An 18,240-nucleotide genomic window follows, 5' to 3' on the forward strand; every position below is an offset into this window, starting at 1 on the left:
ACGACAAACTGATACCAGCTTGCAAGACTCAAACAATACAAACAAATATGTACATGGAATACCATGAAACAAGTAGCAGCTAACATCTTGCAAGGTGTTGCTATTTTAAGGTGATGAAACTACTGTAACGTAAATTTGTAACTTGCGATTCATGGTATTTCATGTACACATTTTGTTTGCATTGTTTGAGTCTTGCAAGTTGGTATCAGTTTATCGTGTGTGATTATGGTTAAAGGATGAGGGAATGAGATTTGCCTAAATAGGTTATGGATTGTGAAGTGTATCATATTTGAAACTTGAGCTTTCTTTGAACTGTATAAATGGAGCCACAGGAGTGAAAATTCAGGAAGTTATGCTAAACCTGGTGTCAACTAGAGTAGCATGTTGAATCGTAAGTTGCGTACATAAAAAAAGTTGAGAAATAAGAACATGAGTTAGCCACAGAGTTCATTGAGTATTTTGTCATTCAATAAGATCATGGTTGATAAGTTCAGGAACCTTATTACTAGTTTTCCTGCCTGTTCTCCATTAATTCTTCATTTCCAAATGTTGAAAAATCTATTTTGGGTGTGAATATACTTAATGATTAAGTATCCTCGGCTTATTGGAGTAGAGAATTATAAGGATTCATAGATCTCTGGGGGGAAAGCAAAAGTGAATCTCAGTTTTAAATTCATTGAAGGTTTTGGAGTGGCACCAGGAATTGGGTAGTCTGATATGCCTGGCGATCTCCTTGGAGCAATGAAAGTCCGGAGTTCATTTCACAAATGTTTAACCTCGTAAAGGGTTTGGACGAATATTTAAAGTGCTTTGAATGGCTGAAGGTTCAGTAACCAGAAGACCCAGACTTTGCCAAAAAATAAAGACAATGAGCAGAAACCATTAAACATTAAATAGTTAGAATTTAAAATGTCTTGTTCAAATGAATTTTCAAAAAAGAATTGAATACATATGTAAGCAAAAGAATTGTTGATACTAAAAAGAATTGGGAGTAAGATGGAATGGATTGTCCCAAAAAGAGTTAGCAGTGGCTTGAAGATGGAAGTCCTTCTGATTGTAATATTCTACAATTATAAATTGCTTTTTTTATTGAGAGTATTGTTTGTATGTAAGATGTGATGGGAGATCCAAATTTTTAAATTTTTTTTTGGAAAACTAGATTTGATCAGAGTACAGCTGTAGTTGTGTAGAAAAATGACTTTATCGTTTGGTAATCTAGTCAGTGCGACAAACTGCATTTTAGCGGCAACAGTTTTCTTTCTCCAAGAATGGCAAATGTTTCAGTCTTGCATAGAACTGTTTGACTTTGTAAAGGCCACAGCTGTCTAAATGGAATCCTAAATATCAACTTGCCCCAAGTTACTTCAAGATTTGGTAAATCAATAATTTAAATAAAACTTTATTGACAAAAGCAGTTTTGGTTTCAATGATCAAATGTGGTGAGTATTAACCTGCCTCACTGAAACTGTTGTCACGTGTATAGTGGTGCAAAATTCTCATTGTGTGGAGATTGTGGAACATTTTAAAATAATTGAATAAATTATTCAGTACTTCACTTTGTTTAAAATTTAAACTTTCACAATTTTCTTCCACATCATAAACAAATTATTTCCCCCAAAATTGAAACAATTCCCCTTTTGAAGAAACATTATTAGGTCTGGACTGCCAACTTTCAAATTTATTGGTAAAGGCATTATTACAGAATTTAGATTAGTCCTTCTGAAAATAGAATTGCCACATTTGGTTGGACTGGGAGTTCTGATCACAGACATGTGTGGAGACAGAACCAGAATGCTAAAGCTGGGCACACCAAAGGTTAAATCACCATTGATCATTCTTTGACTTCGCACTTTGCAGACATGACCGGAAGCTAAAATGGCTGCTGGTGGTGTGCCTAAATGGTCATTTCCCTCGATCAAAGTGTTCATCTCCTACTCTGACTTATCCATGTGCGTGCTGGAAAGTGTATATATGATTAAAAAATTGAACTCCGGTAAACAAGCATTAGCCCATTCTTTTGTGAAGTATTGGAAAGATACTGAAAAGATGAAATTAGGGGTGATGTACAAAATCCCAAGATTCACGTTATGTCTATTATTAAGCATTTCATGTGATGCAATAGCTATTCAAGCAATGTGCTAAAAGAACTCTATAACCAAAGAATACATATGGTTTAAAACCTGTTTTCAAACAAGGTTTATCATTTATAATATTAATTCATTTATAATGTGATCATTTTGCACTCAAGGTTAAAATACATGTATGTTCTGAGGCAATGTCTTAAATATAATTGTGGAAGAAAAGAATACATGGCCTATGTAGTCTTGTAACAAAAACATAGCATAGTTCTAGCTTTTGGATTTACAGTGAATTTGTTGTATCAAATTTTGAGTTGATATATGTTGATGAATAATATATTTGGAGACAAGGTTAAAATGCACGTGACAAGTTATCGAAAATGAAAGCTGAGAATTAAAGAACCATGGTTAAAGTAATTGAATATTAGTGAGCAGTTAATATAGATCGACTCTAATGTGCAGCTGGCTTCAATCCTGTCAGTATCACATTCTAAGAATGATAAATATACCAGCAGTACTAAGCAAATTCTTAGTACAAATGGTACTCGTGGGGTGCTAATTTGGCAGCTTCATTTCTAAGTGTGGAATGTGCCATTGCTAAACTGCAGTTAAAATCTAAGGTTTGAGCTTCTGGTTTGTTCCCAGAACCAAATACGTCTGAAGAAGGGTCTCGACCTGAAATGTCACCCATTCCTTCTCCAGAGATGCTGCCTGTCCCGCTGAGTTACTCCAGCTTTTTGTGTCTATCTTCGGTTTAAACCAGCATCTGCAGTTCCTTCTTACACAATAAAATTTTAGTTTAGAGATACAGCGAGGAAACAGGCCCTTCGGCTTACTGCGTTCGAACCGATCAGCAATCCCCTCACATTAACGCTATCCTACAAATACTAGGGACAATTTACACTTTTATCTGATATATCATATTTGAGGAAGGATGAGCTGGCATTGGAGAGGGTTCAGAGGAGGTTTACAAAAATGATCCCAGGGAAGATTGGGTTAACATTTGATGACCGTTTGAAGGTGCTGGGCCTGTACTTGCTGGAATTTAGAAGGATGAGGGGAGAACTCATTGAAACTGAACAGTGAAAGGCCTGGATAGAGTGGAAACGAAGTGGATGTTTCCACTAGTGGGAGAGTCTAGGACCAGAGGCCATAGCCTCAGAAGAAAAGAACGTACCTTTACAAAGGAGATGAGGAGAAATTCTTTAGTCAGAGGGTGGTGAATCTATGGAATTCATTGCCACAGAAGGCTGTGGAGGCCAAGTCAATGGATATTTTTAAGACAGATTGACAGATTCTTGATTAGTCTGGGTGTTCAGGGTTTTGGGGCGAAGGCAGGAGAATAGTGTAGAGAGGGGGCAGACAGATCAGCCATGATTGAATGGCAGAGTGCACTAGATGGGCCAAATGGCCTAATTCTATTCCTACGACTTATGAACTTAGGTCAAATATAAGGGGGGAAATATATAATTAATGGCATGACCCCTAATAAATTGATGTACAGAGAGATCTTGGAGTCCAAGTCCATAATTCCACGAAAGTGTCAACATAGGTTGATAGAGTGAAGGCGACATGGTATGCTTGCATTCATGGGTCAAGGCATTGTGTACAAGAGTCATGATGCAGTTCTGGTTGCCCTATTATGGGAAGGATGTGAGGGCTTTGGAAAGGGCGCAGATGGGGTTTACCAGAATGATGTCATGATGGGAAAATCAAATACTAGAGGGCGTTAAGGTGAGAGGGGCAAAGTTTAAATGTGATGTGCACGGCAAGGTTTGTTTTAATGCAGAGGATGGTGAATGCCTGGAATCCGCTGCCGAAGGTGGTGGTTGAAGCAGATACGTTAGTGGCATTTTAAAGACTAGGTTATGCATGGAATGGAGGAATACAGTTATGTGTAGTTAGGTAAGTGATGGTTTAGTTTAGAGATACAGCGTGGAAACAGGCCCTTCGGCCTACCGAGTCCGCAACGACCAGCGATCCCCACACATTAACAATATCCTACACACACTAGGGACAATTTACACGTGCACCAAGCCAATTAACCTACAAACCTGTACATCTAGGGATTGTGGGAGGAAACCAAACATCTTGGAGAAAGCCCACGCGGTTCATGGGGAGAACGTACAAACTCCCTATAGATAGCACCTGTAGTCGGGAGAGTACACGGGTCTCCAGCGCTGTCAGGCAGTAACTCTACCACTGTGTTTCACCCTAAAATGGTCCAAAATGTTCCCAAAATATGAATTGTGCCCAAAAATGTGGTGTTGATTTATGTGATCTTTAATGGACATTCAAAATGCATTCAATCTGTGTCACTAATCTTTTCCCACTCCCCAGGTTAGAATTAGGAGGTCCTGCTAATTAAATTGGTTCAAGGGTTCTTCCTAGTGTGGGTACAAAGAACTGCAGATGCTGGTTTGCAAAAAGACAAATGGCTGGAGTAACTCAGGGTGTCGGGCATCATTTCTAGAGAACATGGAATAGGTGACTTTTCAGGTCAGGACCATTCTTCAGACAAAATAATCCTGACCCAAAACGTCACCTATCCATGTTCTTTTTTAAATATATTTGCTCTTCACGTTGAAAGCTTATAAAATAATAAATTAAACATTAAATGGAACTTATACTATTTGAAATGCATTTGGAGCACAATTTCTAGATTGCATGTATTACAGAAACTCTCCTTTTTGTACCTCTCTGTAATGAGCATTACTTGCAGGAACATTAAAAGGTGTGGAATCATGTATTTGATGAGTATGCACTTTATCATAGCTTTTGGGTTGGAACTACAATATGACAAATGTGTCCTTTATATTACTATAGCCATTAATACTTTTTTCAAACTCTGAACTTTATGGAGTTTGTACCTGTTGAATAGAAATAGTGATTTTTGCAGTCCATTTTGGAATCTGATGAGCAAGAAAACAAAAATTTGCTCAACATCTACATCAGCTTTTTTTCTTAATTATTCATTTTGCTGGCACAATATTGATAAAAAAAATGTTTTTTAATGTACAACAGGAAGTACTTATTAAAACTCAGCTTTTGGGTTTTTTTTCAAGTGAAGGGCTGTTGCGAGAAAGATGCTGATTAAACAGCTTTGCTGCATAGATTATTGCTTTCATCTGGTTATTAAAAATATAAATTCAAAAATATAGTGTTATTTTTTGCACAAAACAACTATTGGCAGTTAATCAAACATATTCATTTAAATGGCAATAAATAACTGCATGCTAGAAATGGGGTCTAAGATTTCCTCAAAATAACATGGAGAAATTATACTGAAGTTTACATGTTTTGGCAGGTTTTTTTCTATGTTGGGAACCTTTAGTGTTATGATGGTCTTGTTCAAAAATAAATGTGAAAAACATGATAATCAAGAGTCAGAGAAACAAGGAACTGCAGATATGGGTTTACCAAAAAGGATATACTGAGGTCCATTGCAGGTCTGGGTGAATGAGGCCCAGATCTGCATGAAAGACAAAGCGAGGGCCTACTGGTGCCAGCGCATGGTGGAAAGTGTAGAATGCAGTGCATGGAAAGAGAACTGTTGTGAGAGATGGTGGATTGAGTGTAGGTACCTGATTTCCTGGCTGGGGTCAAATGGAGAGTCCGGGAAACAAAGCTGGAAGCCATGTGGTACAAGATGGCTGCACTGGCAGGTGCTGATGAAACAAGTGGCTGTGGTGGCAAGCACTGTGTCAGAACAAGATCGTCGAACAGGAGAACAGCAGGAACCACAAAGAGGGTGCAGTGAAAGAGGATCTCACAGAACTTGCATTGGAGAGAGGAAAGCTTCTTCAAAGTAGGCATACTTTGGGGAGAATTGAATTGAATCAATTTTATTAGCCAAGTATGTATACATACAAGGAATTTGCCTTGGTGCTTTGCTCGCAAGTAACAATACGACATTACTGCACAGCAAACAATTAAGAATAAAACATTATAACTTAAACATGTGAAGAATGAAATAAAATACCAGAGCAAAAGGAGACTGCAGACTTTTGGTTGTTGCGTAGAGCTGCTGCTCATGGAAAAAAGCTGTTTTCATGTCTGGCTGTGGTGGCTTTGACAGTCCAGAGTGGCCTTCCAGATTTCACAGTGGAGCAGTAAAATAGAGAAACAAGGAGCTGCAGATGCCGGTTAACAAAAAAAGACAGTGATGGAGTAATTCAGTGGGTTAGGCAGAACGTGGATAGGTGACGTTTCGGGTCGACAACCTTCTTTAAATTGCTTCGGGGAGCAGGTCAGGAGTGTTTAATTATGTATATGTATACATATACATATATCGGAATGTAACAATGACATTCTCACTTGCTGCAGATTTATAGGCCCAATAAAGCAAGTATATACTAATACAACAAATTAATTATCCTAAGTAACCAGGCCAAAATAATGCAAAACCAGAATACATTGTGCAACAAAAAAATGTCAATTGTAGATCATTACTGAGGTAGGGCTGTGGTTAGGTACTACCAGGATGGTGTGCGCCTTTGATATACGCTGCCATTTTGAGGCAGCGCCTCCTGTAGATCCCTTCAATGGTGAGGAGATCAATATTCGTGATGGACTGGGTAATGTAACACTTTCTGCAGCTTTCTTCGATTATCAAACTGTCGTTATCCTGTAGAAGTTTGATAGTGCATTGAGATACATACCGAACCTCCTCAATCTTCTAAGATAAGATCGGCTTTCTTTTTGATTGCATCCCGCTGGGCCCAGGACAGATCTTCAGCGATGTGCATACCCAGGAACTCAGAACAGCAATCAGAATATCAATCTACCTCCTGTAATCTAACTTGTCATTACCTGTTATTCGTCTACCTATGGTGTTACCGTAGGCTAATTTAAAGATTATGTTGGAGTTGAATCTGGCTGTACATTCATGCGTATAGAAACAGTAAAGCCAGGGACTGAGCAGTGTACACACCGGCATTAGGGACATCCTTTTAAAGCTTGGGGATCTCAGATCTTAGTAGCGAGAGGTTGAAGATAAAACCCATGCCACGCAGGTTTTAAGAGGTGCTCCTGAGCTGATTATCATTTGAGAAGAAGTACTGTTGCTAATTTGTACTGAATGAGGTTTGTCAATGAGAAACTGGAGGATCCAAATGCATAGTTGCAACAGAGATACAGTTCCCTCGGTTTGATAGGTTGAGAGGGGAAGATGGTTCGGAACGCTGAGCTGTGGTCGATGAACAACAGCCTGACGTATATGGCCCATTGCAGAGTTGAGTGCAAGCAAGATCGCACCTACATTTGAAATGTAGTGGTAAGCAAGTTATCGTGGGTCCAAACCCTTGCTAAGATGGGAGATAATGTGTTATAAACGACCTGTCGAAGCTCTTTCATCACCATCGGTCGGTAGTAGTGCCTTGAGAGGTTGGTTATGATGCATATCAACTCCTGCCTTAATAAGGATTTGGACCCACTATAATTCACCTGCCGCCAAAGCAGATCAAAAGTGGGTGCGATTTTGTTGGCTCTCCACGCTACAATGGGCCACTTGGACAAAGAAACACCCAAGTCTGATCGTTGTTCATTGACTACAGCACGGTCATTAAGGCATATCACTTTCCTCTTGGGCACCAGCTGGTATTCTGGATGTCCTTTCGATGTAGGTTGGGATCTCAGGCTTTAGTAGTGAGAAAAACCTCCACACCACTAGGGTTTAGGAACGCAGCCATTACAGATCTTTTAAGAGCAGAAGAAATCTATGAGCTGTTGGTAGACACAAAATGCTGAAAGTAACTCAGCGGAACAGGCCGCATCTCTGGAGAGAAGGAATGGGTGATGTTTTGGGTCGAGACCCTTCAGACTGATGTTGGGAATGGGCAGGACAGAGATGGAATGTAGTTGCAGACAGTAAGACTGGTGGGAGAACTGGGAAGGGGGCATTAAGAGCTGTTGCAAGTTTTAGAACTTCATGGATAAGAATTAAAGCCTTTAGGCCTGTCCCACTTAGGCGATTTTTTAGGTGACTGCCGATGACAGTCATAGTCGTAGCAGGTCGCCGAAATACCGGCGACTGGACCCCCCCCTACGACAATGTCTACGACAAGCTACAACAACCTACTACCTAGTCAATGTCAAGCTACCGACAACCGGCGACCCAATCGTCGCGACTTAGGACGTCCACCTACAACAACCTTTGACTGCACAGGCGGCAACCTACGACAACTGAAGTCAACCTGCTGCGACCCTGTAGGCGACAACTGAAGACAATCCACGTCATTTTGGCCCCCGGTTTTGACGCCGGTACCTGTCGCCGGTTGACATTGACGTAGGTAGTCACCAATGGAACTCACCGAAGTCAGCACCGGCGGCAACTTAAGTCACCCGGTGACAGCCTACGACAGCACCTATGTCAGGAGACGTCAAGTAACGCTCATTGGCGTCAAACAAGCGTCGCCAAAATGTTTTAAAATCTCAAAATCCAGCGGCGACCAGAAAAACGCTACGACTGTTTGGAGACTACTCACGACCATACAGGTAACACCCCGGCGATCGTGTGGCGACAGCCTAGTCAACTGTAGTCGCCTAAAAAAATCGCCTATATGGGACAGGCCCTTAAAGCATCAACCCATTTATGGAGATTAAACTTTTTTTTTTGTCAAAATCATGAAATTTTAGGAGTACTTCACATTTGCATGTGTTCCGCTGATCACATACGCATGCACAGAGCCTACAGTGTCAGCCGTGGTAAATTGAGTTAAAAATATCTGTTTGTTAAACATGAATCAAAAAAGGCTTTTGGCGCAGTATTAGCTGAAATGCACAAAGTTCAAGAAAATTCTGGGAGCACAACTGGCATGAAAACTTCCCTGATTTTATTTTTTTGCATAAAGTTGGCCTCTAGTGTTTTGGCAAAGATCTGAGGACATTCCTGGTTTATGAATAAGCCACAAAAGTAAAATACTGCAAACACAGGAAATTTGAAATAAAATAGAAAATGTTGGAAATACTTGGTAGGTCAGGCACTATCTGTAGAAAATTAATATTTTGGAGTGATTACCTTTTTATCAGAGTTGAAACAGTATGTCAAGATTCTGACAAAAGGTCAAAATGTGTAAGTGACGCTTGTTAAAATGCTGAATACTTTGCATCTTTTGATCAATTCTCTCCAAACTAAGATCCCAGTTTCCCAACATTGTTCTTGGAGTTTGTGGATTACTCATGGTATATTGTGTTGCAGAGGCATGAGGTTTGAATATCGAAGGCCAGTGAGCAAGGGAGGGAGAAGTGGGGCTGGGAGTGCCCAATTCATTCTGCACCTGAATGTTGGGAGAGGTGGGACTAGTTGCAGCATCATGTTGAATTATTGTTAACCACAATGGTAGAGATTCTACAAGAATGGAATGGAGACTTTGCAGGAAGCAGATTGGAAGAAGGTCAACATAGCTCTAGGAGTCTGGATATTAGAATTAATAGCTGGTTTAGAGTTTAAATATCCTGCAAGTTATTAGTGTCAGCACAGGAGATTTGTGAGTAATATTAAAAGCTGGAATTCTGCTAATATATCTAATTAAGCATCAATCTTTTGAATTTTAACTCGTGCAACTTAGTTTATTTGATAATATGAGGCTAATTTGATTTCCTTTATTTCCTTCTTTCAGTTGCAATTGCTACTTTTCAACAACTACCTGTTGGCTGATATCTGATCCATTTATAACAGCCAGAGAGAGATAAGCAGCACAGGAGGTACCAGTATGTATTTAAGATTTAGGAATACAATTAGGCCATTCAGCCCATCAAATCTACTCCGCCATTCAAACATGGCTGATCAATTTTTCCCTCTCCACCTTTGTCTCCTGTTACTTTTTACGAACTAAAGTCATTGTGGTTCTCAGCTCTGTGTTAGCTTTCCAAACACTTTCCTTAATCTGCGAAACTGCATATACTAACTGAAGAAAAAAACAAATATTTTAAAATGTATAGTAGAATTCTTGAAGGTTTAACCATTGTTGATTCATAACTTTCTAAATGTCTTCAGCGTTGGCATTATTTCCTTTTATCTAACATAGATTGTGTCCTTGGAACTCTGACACTACAAATTAATTTCTGTAGTCGGGTGGAATCAAATACCATGGTGATGGCATATCTTATAAAATGATCATTCTTCTATATCTCAGTGTCAGTCATTTTGAAGTTTATCAAAAATGTAAGATTGGTAAGAACAGCCCTCAAAATTTTTTTTCAGTTATTAATGTACACGAGAACAAAGTGAGGTGCAGTGGTAGCTAGAGCACCGCAGGTACCCCACAAAATATAGTCAACTAGTTGCTACCATCAGAGACTTCATGGAACTCTGGTTTCTTACTTGGGCGGTTCAAGAAATAGGTTGATCATCGAAAGGGACAACACGAATGATAATAATTTTGGAGTAATCGGCGGATTTGAGACTTTGTGGGAGATGCATGAGAACTAGAAATGGGTACGTTTTCTCTACAATCACTTTTGCAGCATTGTGATCTAGTGTAGCTTGACCTGGTCTGTGAAATCATCTCTTTAGTGACTGGCTACAAACCTAAGCCTAATGGACTCGGCTTTTTCTCATTGAGTACAAGAGTTGGGACATCAGTTGTACAAAATGGTGGTTGTGCTGCTCTAGGAATATCGTGTATAATTCTGGTGACAGGGAAAATGTGATTAACCAAGAGAGGACGTGGAAAAGGTTCACAAGGATGTTGCCTAGATTGGAGAGGTTGAGTTGCAAGGAGAGATGGAGCAAAGAAGGTTGAGAGGTGATCTGACAGGTGTATAAAATTATGAAAAGCATAGGTTGGATTGTATTAGTATTTCTCATAAGAGGTGTCTAAAACTAGAGGGCAGATTTAAAGTAACATGGAATAAAGTTTATAGGGGAGAGGGGTAAATTTTTATTTGGGTTAGTTGGTATCTGAAATGAAAATGATAGAGGCAAGAATAGTAACAACATTTAAGAGACATCTATTGAATGTGCAAATCACCAAGATTATGGAATTCAGGCAGGCAAGTGAGGTTAGTGAAATAGGCATGTTGGGCAGCATAGACTTGGTGCACCAAGAGACCTGTTGTATTCTAAACAACTCCATGATGGTGAATTGAATACATTTCATTTGCCTTAACTAATTTGAACTGGTTTAGATTTCACTCGGGTAATCCTGTCCACTCCATAAATTTGAGCATATAATTTAATCTGGAATTTCACATTTGAAGATGGTGGCTATTCATATGAAACATTAACACAAAAGGTAGATGTGAAAGACTCTGGCACTTAGAATGGAATGCTTTCTCAACCAATACCATTTTAAAGAAAAGTATTAATACCACCTGTTTGTGGAAATTGTGCTGCTCACTTTGGGTATTGATTATTTTAATTTACCGGTGGCTGAATTCTGAAAATAGCCATAGATGTGGTCACACAGCAGGGAATCGGCCCCCTGGGCCCAATGAGTCCATCCCCAAGCATTAAGCACCCATTTTATTCTCTCCACAGTCCAAATTTTTTTACGGTCAGATTTGGCCGCTAGAGGTCGCTAGGGGTTCCACGAGAAATCCCCCCGCCCTGGAAGTCTCCCTGAAAATGTGGCACCTAGGCTGGGTAAGGCAGCCAATTTCGACCCCATCGGGACTTCCATGGCCGATCGGTGGGTTGAATTTGCAACCTGCGGCCGGGGCTCTGGAACTCCAGCCCAGCTGGAGCCAGCACATCTATCCCTATAGCCGACTTCCTTGGCCAGCTGGATAAACCAGCAAAGCTCTGGAACCAAGAGTGCCAGAAAATCATTGGTGGAACTGTAATGAGTAAATATTAAATTTAAATGCAAGATTACATAACTTAATTAATTAAGACGGGGTTAAAATATAAAACACAGCAGAAAAGCCAATTACTGCCTTTTTGGGCTAATTATCAATTAATGTGCTAATTTACTTCAACAAGTATGCTTGTGTAGGAAAATAAGTGCAGATGCTGGCACAAATTGCAGGTGTCACAAAATACTGGAGTAACTCAGCGGGTCAGGCAGCATCTCAGGAGAGAAGGAATAGGTGACATTTTGGGTCGAGACCTTTCTTCCATATGCTTAGTCAAGTTGCACACATCAACTCTTTCTTCATAACTTAGTCATGCATTTTATGACCATTGTTCTTTTATTCAATACCAAGAGAATTGGGATGTGTAAGGAAAAGGCAAAGGAGCAAAAACAAAACAAAATTTTCTTTGTGTTACAAAAAGAATCTCTGTTCAATAACCTTTCTATAAATAGCAGTATATACTCATGATCGGCCTGACATTGTACATGTAATCCAAGAACTACAGACTTGGAAATAACAGTCGTGTTTCACACATGAATGTAGCGCGACATGTATGCGCATTTGGCGTGCATACTTTTATTTTGCTGTAAAGTTGCATTACGCGCCATATTATGAATTTTGATGTAAAATTCTGGATTTTGGACATCAAAATTATGAATTTGTAAAATGAAATGTTGGGAGGTCTGCATCTACCCACTAGGTAGATTTTACAGTGGTGAATCAACCCACCATCCTGTGAACATTTTTAGCCATAAAATACATTCAAGAGAGAGCTAGATAGAGCTCTTAAGGATAGCGGAATCAGGGGGTATGGGGAGAAGGCAGGAACGGGGAACTGATTGAGAATGATCAGCCATGACCACATTGAATGGCGGTGCTGGCTCGAAGGGCCGAATGGCCTACTCCTGCACCTATTGTCTATTGAAATGTAATACTCTTTTTATTCTTTTGGAATCCCTAATAATTCTGAAACTATTTGTTTTCTTAATTTATATTGTGATTGTACATAGATAAAATATAGTGAAATATTATCAACTACTAAACTGTTATCAAGTCGCATTAGTTCTGTTCCAAAGAAATATTATGTATTGTAACTGGGAAGGAAAATATTTTAAAGCTTGTTATTCTTGGATTTTTGAGTATTAGCAGGATAGCACATGTGTACAGCTGAGAGCTTCTATTTTGTTTTAAACCATTTTAATTTGAAAAGGTCCATGTTTGTGTGAAATCGGTAAAAATACTTTAAACATGCTCATGATTGAAACATCCTTTGAGTTTCTTTTTATCTGGAGCCATAAATGGTTCTCTGATCTTGCATTTCTTTATTCTCCATACCATGGCGTCTCCTTCAATAGCCTGCCTGATTCTTGTGATTCGTGCAAACCGATACTGATACTTCATTCGCTTTGCCTGTAACCCAGAATTCAGTCTTTGAACTCTTTTTCTTCACATCTTTCTGTAAACACCCTCCTTTTATCCTTCTAATCCCATGGCGTACCAATCATTAAATCAATTTAGGGGTCTGAGTTAAAGATGTTGTATAAATGACGATAGACACAAAATGATGGAGTAACTCGGTGGGACAGGCAGCATTTCTGGAGAGAAGGAATGGGTGACGTTTCGGATCAAGACCCTTCAGACTTGTACAAATGACTACTTTGCTCTATTAGATTCAGTACAAAATCATTCCATTTGAACTTTATGTCATAGAGCTTTACAGAGTAGAAACAGGCCCTTAGCCCACCAAGTCCATCAATTTTCATTAATCCTACTCTGATTCCATTTTTTTTAGTTCTCCCCACATTTCTTTCAACTTGCCCATGTGTTAACAAACTTTTACTACTCAGTTCCACAAGGGGAATTTTCAGTGGCCATTTAACTTGCCAACCTAGACTCCTTTGATATATGGATATCTGATGAAAGTCCAAGTGGTCAGAAATAATGTGAAATCCCACCCAGACAATGTCAGGATTGAACCCTGATCCTTGGAGCTGTGAGGTAATAGCATTGCCACTAAGCCCTGTTTTTCCCCAATTCCCTTAAGCTTGGAAATGTCCTTCACTTTTCACAGTGTTTTCATTTTGCATTATAACTTTTGGTTCTGTCATAGTTTTCTAAACAAGTTTGTTGTACCAGAGTGCATGAAATCATTTGGCAGTTGTTTTTCCTTTGTGGCACTGATTTGTAGGAAGAGAGATCGGAGGCTAAGGTAACAGTTGGGCTAGTGATATGATAACTCAAAATAGACTAGAAAACGAAGACCGAAAAAGACAGCTGGCTCTGGGACAAATCAGCCGTGATCGTAAAATAAAATACAAGGTTAGACTCCGTAGAGGAGACACGTGTCTACTTCATTGTTTGGATTTGTTCCACAAATAGCACTTCAAATCTAATTTCATTAATATGTTGCAATGCACTGTTACCTCAGTTATTAAAGCATTTTGTCACGTTATAAATCCTTCCATAGAGTATGTTTAGAAATTGCATCCTTAAAACAATTTGCTACAATTACAACTATAATGCATCCAAGTTTGGAAGATGAAAGAAGTAAATTGTTTTGATAAGTTTTGTATGACTGGTACCATAGGTCATAAGTGATAGGTGCAGAATTAGGCCATTCGGCCCATTAAGTCTACTCTGCCATTCAATTATGGCTGTTCTATCTCTCCCTCCTAACCCCATTCTCCTGCCTTCTCCCCATAACCCCTGACACTCGTTCCAATCAAGAAATAGAAATCTAGACAGTGAGATTCAAGTTTCATGGGTGTATGATTGTTAGTTAGAATCAAGGCAGACTTTATTTAAAAGGACTAATTGCTGGGTCAGATTCGGAAGACTTGAGTGGAAATGGTGATGGACAAATCGCACAATTTTGTTGGAGTAAATTTGATTTTTAAACTCCTGTTCTATGAGGATAACTCGGAACGGTGTTTAATAAAGTGTAGTGAAGAGGAGGTTAATCAAAGGTAGCCAATAAATTCCTATTTGAGGATTAAAATCTTTCTAAATTCTGTGTAATCTGAATTTAAATGAAAATAATGAAAAGATCTGGAATTGTTATACTGCTTTTCTGCAGTATGATTCTGTTACTCCCTTTAATGCATCAGTGGCATATTCTCAAATGTATATAGTAGGCATAGTTGGAATGGATAAACAAAAGTGCAGATCATAAAATATATTTGAACATTATAAACATAGCACAAAAAGTAAGGAAATTTGTGTTTGGTAGATTATTTCTTTGTTGTAACAATGCTTCTTGGCAATAAATCTTATACCGTTGGAAAGCCTGTTTATTTCCCTTTTAAATGGTGCCACATTTGTAAGGAACATGCATTTGTGGGATGAGCAGCAGAGCTGAGTATATTTGCCAAATCTTCTCTGCCAATGCCAAACAGCTTATTCTGCCATTGACTCTTGTTCGGTGTTGTTTGGTGGATTGGATGATTGAAGTCTGAAGAAACAAGACATATTGGCAATTTAACAATTTATTCATTTAATAAACAGGAGCCTCAGTAGCGTGTGAAAGAACCATACACAGGCACAACAGCCTGGCACCTCCTCATGCTGGTCACCAGCCTGGTCACACACTGTTGTGGGATGGCATCCCATTCTTCAACCAGCATTTGTCGCAAGTCAGCCAACGTGGTTGTGTTGGTCACTCTGGCACGAACAGCACGCCCAAGCTGATCCCACAAGTGTTCAATGGGGTTGAGGTCAGGACTGCTGGCAGGCCATTCCATCCTCTCCACTCCCTAATTCTGGAGGTAGTCTCTGAGAAACCCTGCTCTGTGGGGGCGAGCATTGTCATCTTGGAGGATAGAGTTCGGTCCCAGACTGTGGAGATATGGGATTGCCACTGGTTGCAGAATCTCATCTCGATATCTCTCTGCATTGAGATTGCCTCCAATGATGACAAGCCTCGTTTTTCCAGTGAGGGAGATGCCGCCCCACACCATCACACTGCCTCCACCAAAAGATGTTACTCTATCGGTGCAGCAATCAGCATAGCGTTCTCCGCGTCTTCTCCACACTTTGACCCTATGATCCAACTGCTGTAGGCAGAATCTGGACTCATCGCTGAACATAACGTTCCTCCACATGTTCAGGTTCCAGTGCACGTGTTGCCGACACCAGCGCAATCGGGCCTGACGGTGAAGGGCAGACATGGCAGGCCTCCTGGCAGCCCTATGAGACCGGAGATCGGCTGCGTGCAGTCTGTTCCGAATTGTCTGGGCAGAGAGCCGTCGGCCATATCGTCCTGCAAACCTTGACGGCAAATCTGTAGAAGACAGCCTACGGTTCCCAAGTGCTGACAGGGTGAGGAAACGGTCTTCTTTGGGTGTCGTCTTCTTGGGATGCCCACTTCGCGGCCTGTCTCTGACATCCCCCATTATATGGAACTTGGCCTTCACTTTGGAGATGGTACTAGGGCTCACTCCAAATAATGCCGCAACTTGGTTTTGCGGAACAACAGCTTGAAGTTGCCCTATCGCACGGGCCCTATCCAGATCAGTCAAACGTGGCATGCCGATTCTTGGAGCAGACACCTACTGACCACTGTAGCAGGGCCCATGCTCACAGATGCTGCCAATTAGGTGCCTATCAGGCACCTGATTGTCAGCACCTGGGGGTACCAGAAGCTCAAAACAAGAGTCAATAGCAACAGCAGAATAAGCTGTTTGGCATTGGCAGAGAAGATTTGGCAATTTTTTCATGGGCGCAACCCATATACTCAGCTCTGCTGCTCATCCCACAAATGCATGTTCCTTACAAATGTGGCACCATTTAAAAGGGAAATAAACAGGCTTTCCAACGGTATAAGATTTATTGCCAAGAAGCATTGTTACAACAACAAAATAATCTACCAAACTCAAATTTCCTTACTTTTTGTGCTATGTTTATATGAATTTATTTTCCCTAAAAGTTGTCTTCACTCATCACTCAAAAAATACTTTCTATTTTTTTTTCTATTGAAGTGGATGGGCTCTTAATTGAAAACATTATATTCTCTCTGAACATTTTGCACATTTGCTGAGTCTCTCAATTGGCTCAAGCTTCTGTGCATCCTTCTTGCGTTTAGTCATATACTTCTGCATTTTCTGCAAGCATTGATTATATTGTACTTGGCTTCTCCCTCCAAACCATGGTATAGGTTGTGAACAGATGGGACCCTTACAATAATTTTTACAGTAGCCTACTGGTTAGTGTCTCATCTAAAAATGTCCTGCTTTATTCTGTTTCTGTTTTCTCTCTGTTAACCAAAACTCAGTCCGTATCACTGTTGCCCCAGTACCATGTCCTCTGTTTAATAACCTTTTCCATGTAATCTTTGAAAACCACTTAAGTCCAATATTATCACACCAGCTGGTTCTCACAAAGCCTCAAATATTAGTCAGATATATAATTTCCTTTACAAAAATCCATATCAACTTTGTTTTAAATTTGTGACGATTACTATGATAATGGATTTAATCATTTTCCCTACTACAGAATGTTAAACTAGCTTCTCTCTCGCCATTGATAAATAGTACATTACATTTGCTACCATTCAACCATCTGTAATAGCAGCCCCCTTCAAAACTTAGGACGCAGTTCATCAAGTTCTGGGAATTTATTATTTTTGATCCCATTGATTTATCCAATGATAGTTTGTTGGAAATTTGTACTTGAACTGTAGTCTTCCATTGACAGGGTTTTTTTGTGTCTGCCCTGAAGACTAACAAGATATTTAATTTCATTATTTCCAAGTATCAATTCTGCTTTCTGTAAAGGTCCCACATTAACTTGCGTAAATCCCTTACTTTATTACATTACCTGTGATACTTCTTGCAATCTGTTTATATTTCGTGCTGGTCTACTCTTGTTTTCTCCGTTCTCATCTCTTAAATATTTTAAACTAAATTGTTGATCTTTTCTGTAACAAGTTGCCTGTTGGTTATGTTAAATAAATACAATGTGCTCTGGTAATGCTATTTCTTTTAATTACAGTAAACAGAGCGAACCTTTGGCTGAAAACCACACAGCGAGCCGAATGTGAGTATCCTTGCATATTAACATACTGTTTTTAAGCTGCTGCTTCAGGATATTTTCATGTACCCAGAGACATCTGACATTGTTTTGCTCTTTTCAATCCAGGCCTGAGATCAGGATCTTATTTAATCACCTTTTGCACGTTCAAAAAGAAACGGAGAGTGTTCATAGATTTTTAAAAGAATATAATGAGCTAATAGACCTTTAATGCCCCTTAGGTTTGCTCTGCTATTCAATGTTATAACTGGTTCAATGGTACAGTACTTTATTATTATCACCTGTCGAGGTACAGTGAAATTCTTTTTTATGTACAGTTCAGTAACATTATTCTATA

The 18,240-nt window shown here is 39.6% G+C and overlaps 1 protein-coding gene across 2 annotated transcripts in view; it reads left to right on the forward strand.

The window, feature by feature from the left end:
* Positions 1 to 18,240, forward strand: part of ube3a (ubiquitin protein ligase E3A) — a 55,553-nt gene that overhangs the window by 3,203 nt on the left and 34,110 nt on the right. Inside the window, exons 1-2 of one of the 2 annotated variants that reach the window (XM_078402119.1) lie at positions 9,698 to 9,782; positions 17,865 to 17,909. In XM_078402119.1, coding sequence (XP_078258245.1) covers positions 17,908 to 17,909 — 2 coding nt within the window. In that variant the 5' untranslated portion in view covers positions 9,698 to 9,782; positions 17,865 to 17,907. Of the gene's footprint in view, positions 1 to 9,697; positions 9,783 to 17,864; positions 17,910 to 18,240 lie in introns of those variants that run through there. The other variant, XM_078402118.1, reaches the window with a different exon arrangement.

This window comes from Rhinoraja longicauda, chromosome 7, assembly GCF_053455715.1.
Source record: "Rhinoraja longicauda isolate Sanriku21f chromosome 7, sRhiLon1.1, whole genome shotgun sequence".
NCBI classification, from domain to species: domain Eukaryota; kingdom Metazoa; phylum Chordata; class Chondrichthyes; order Rajiformes; family Arhynchobatidae; genus Rhinoraja; species Rhinoraja longicauda.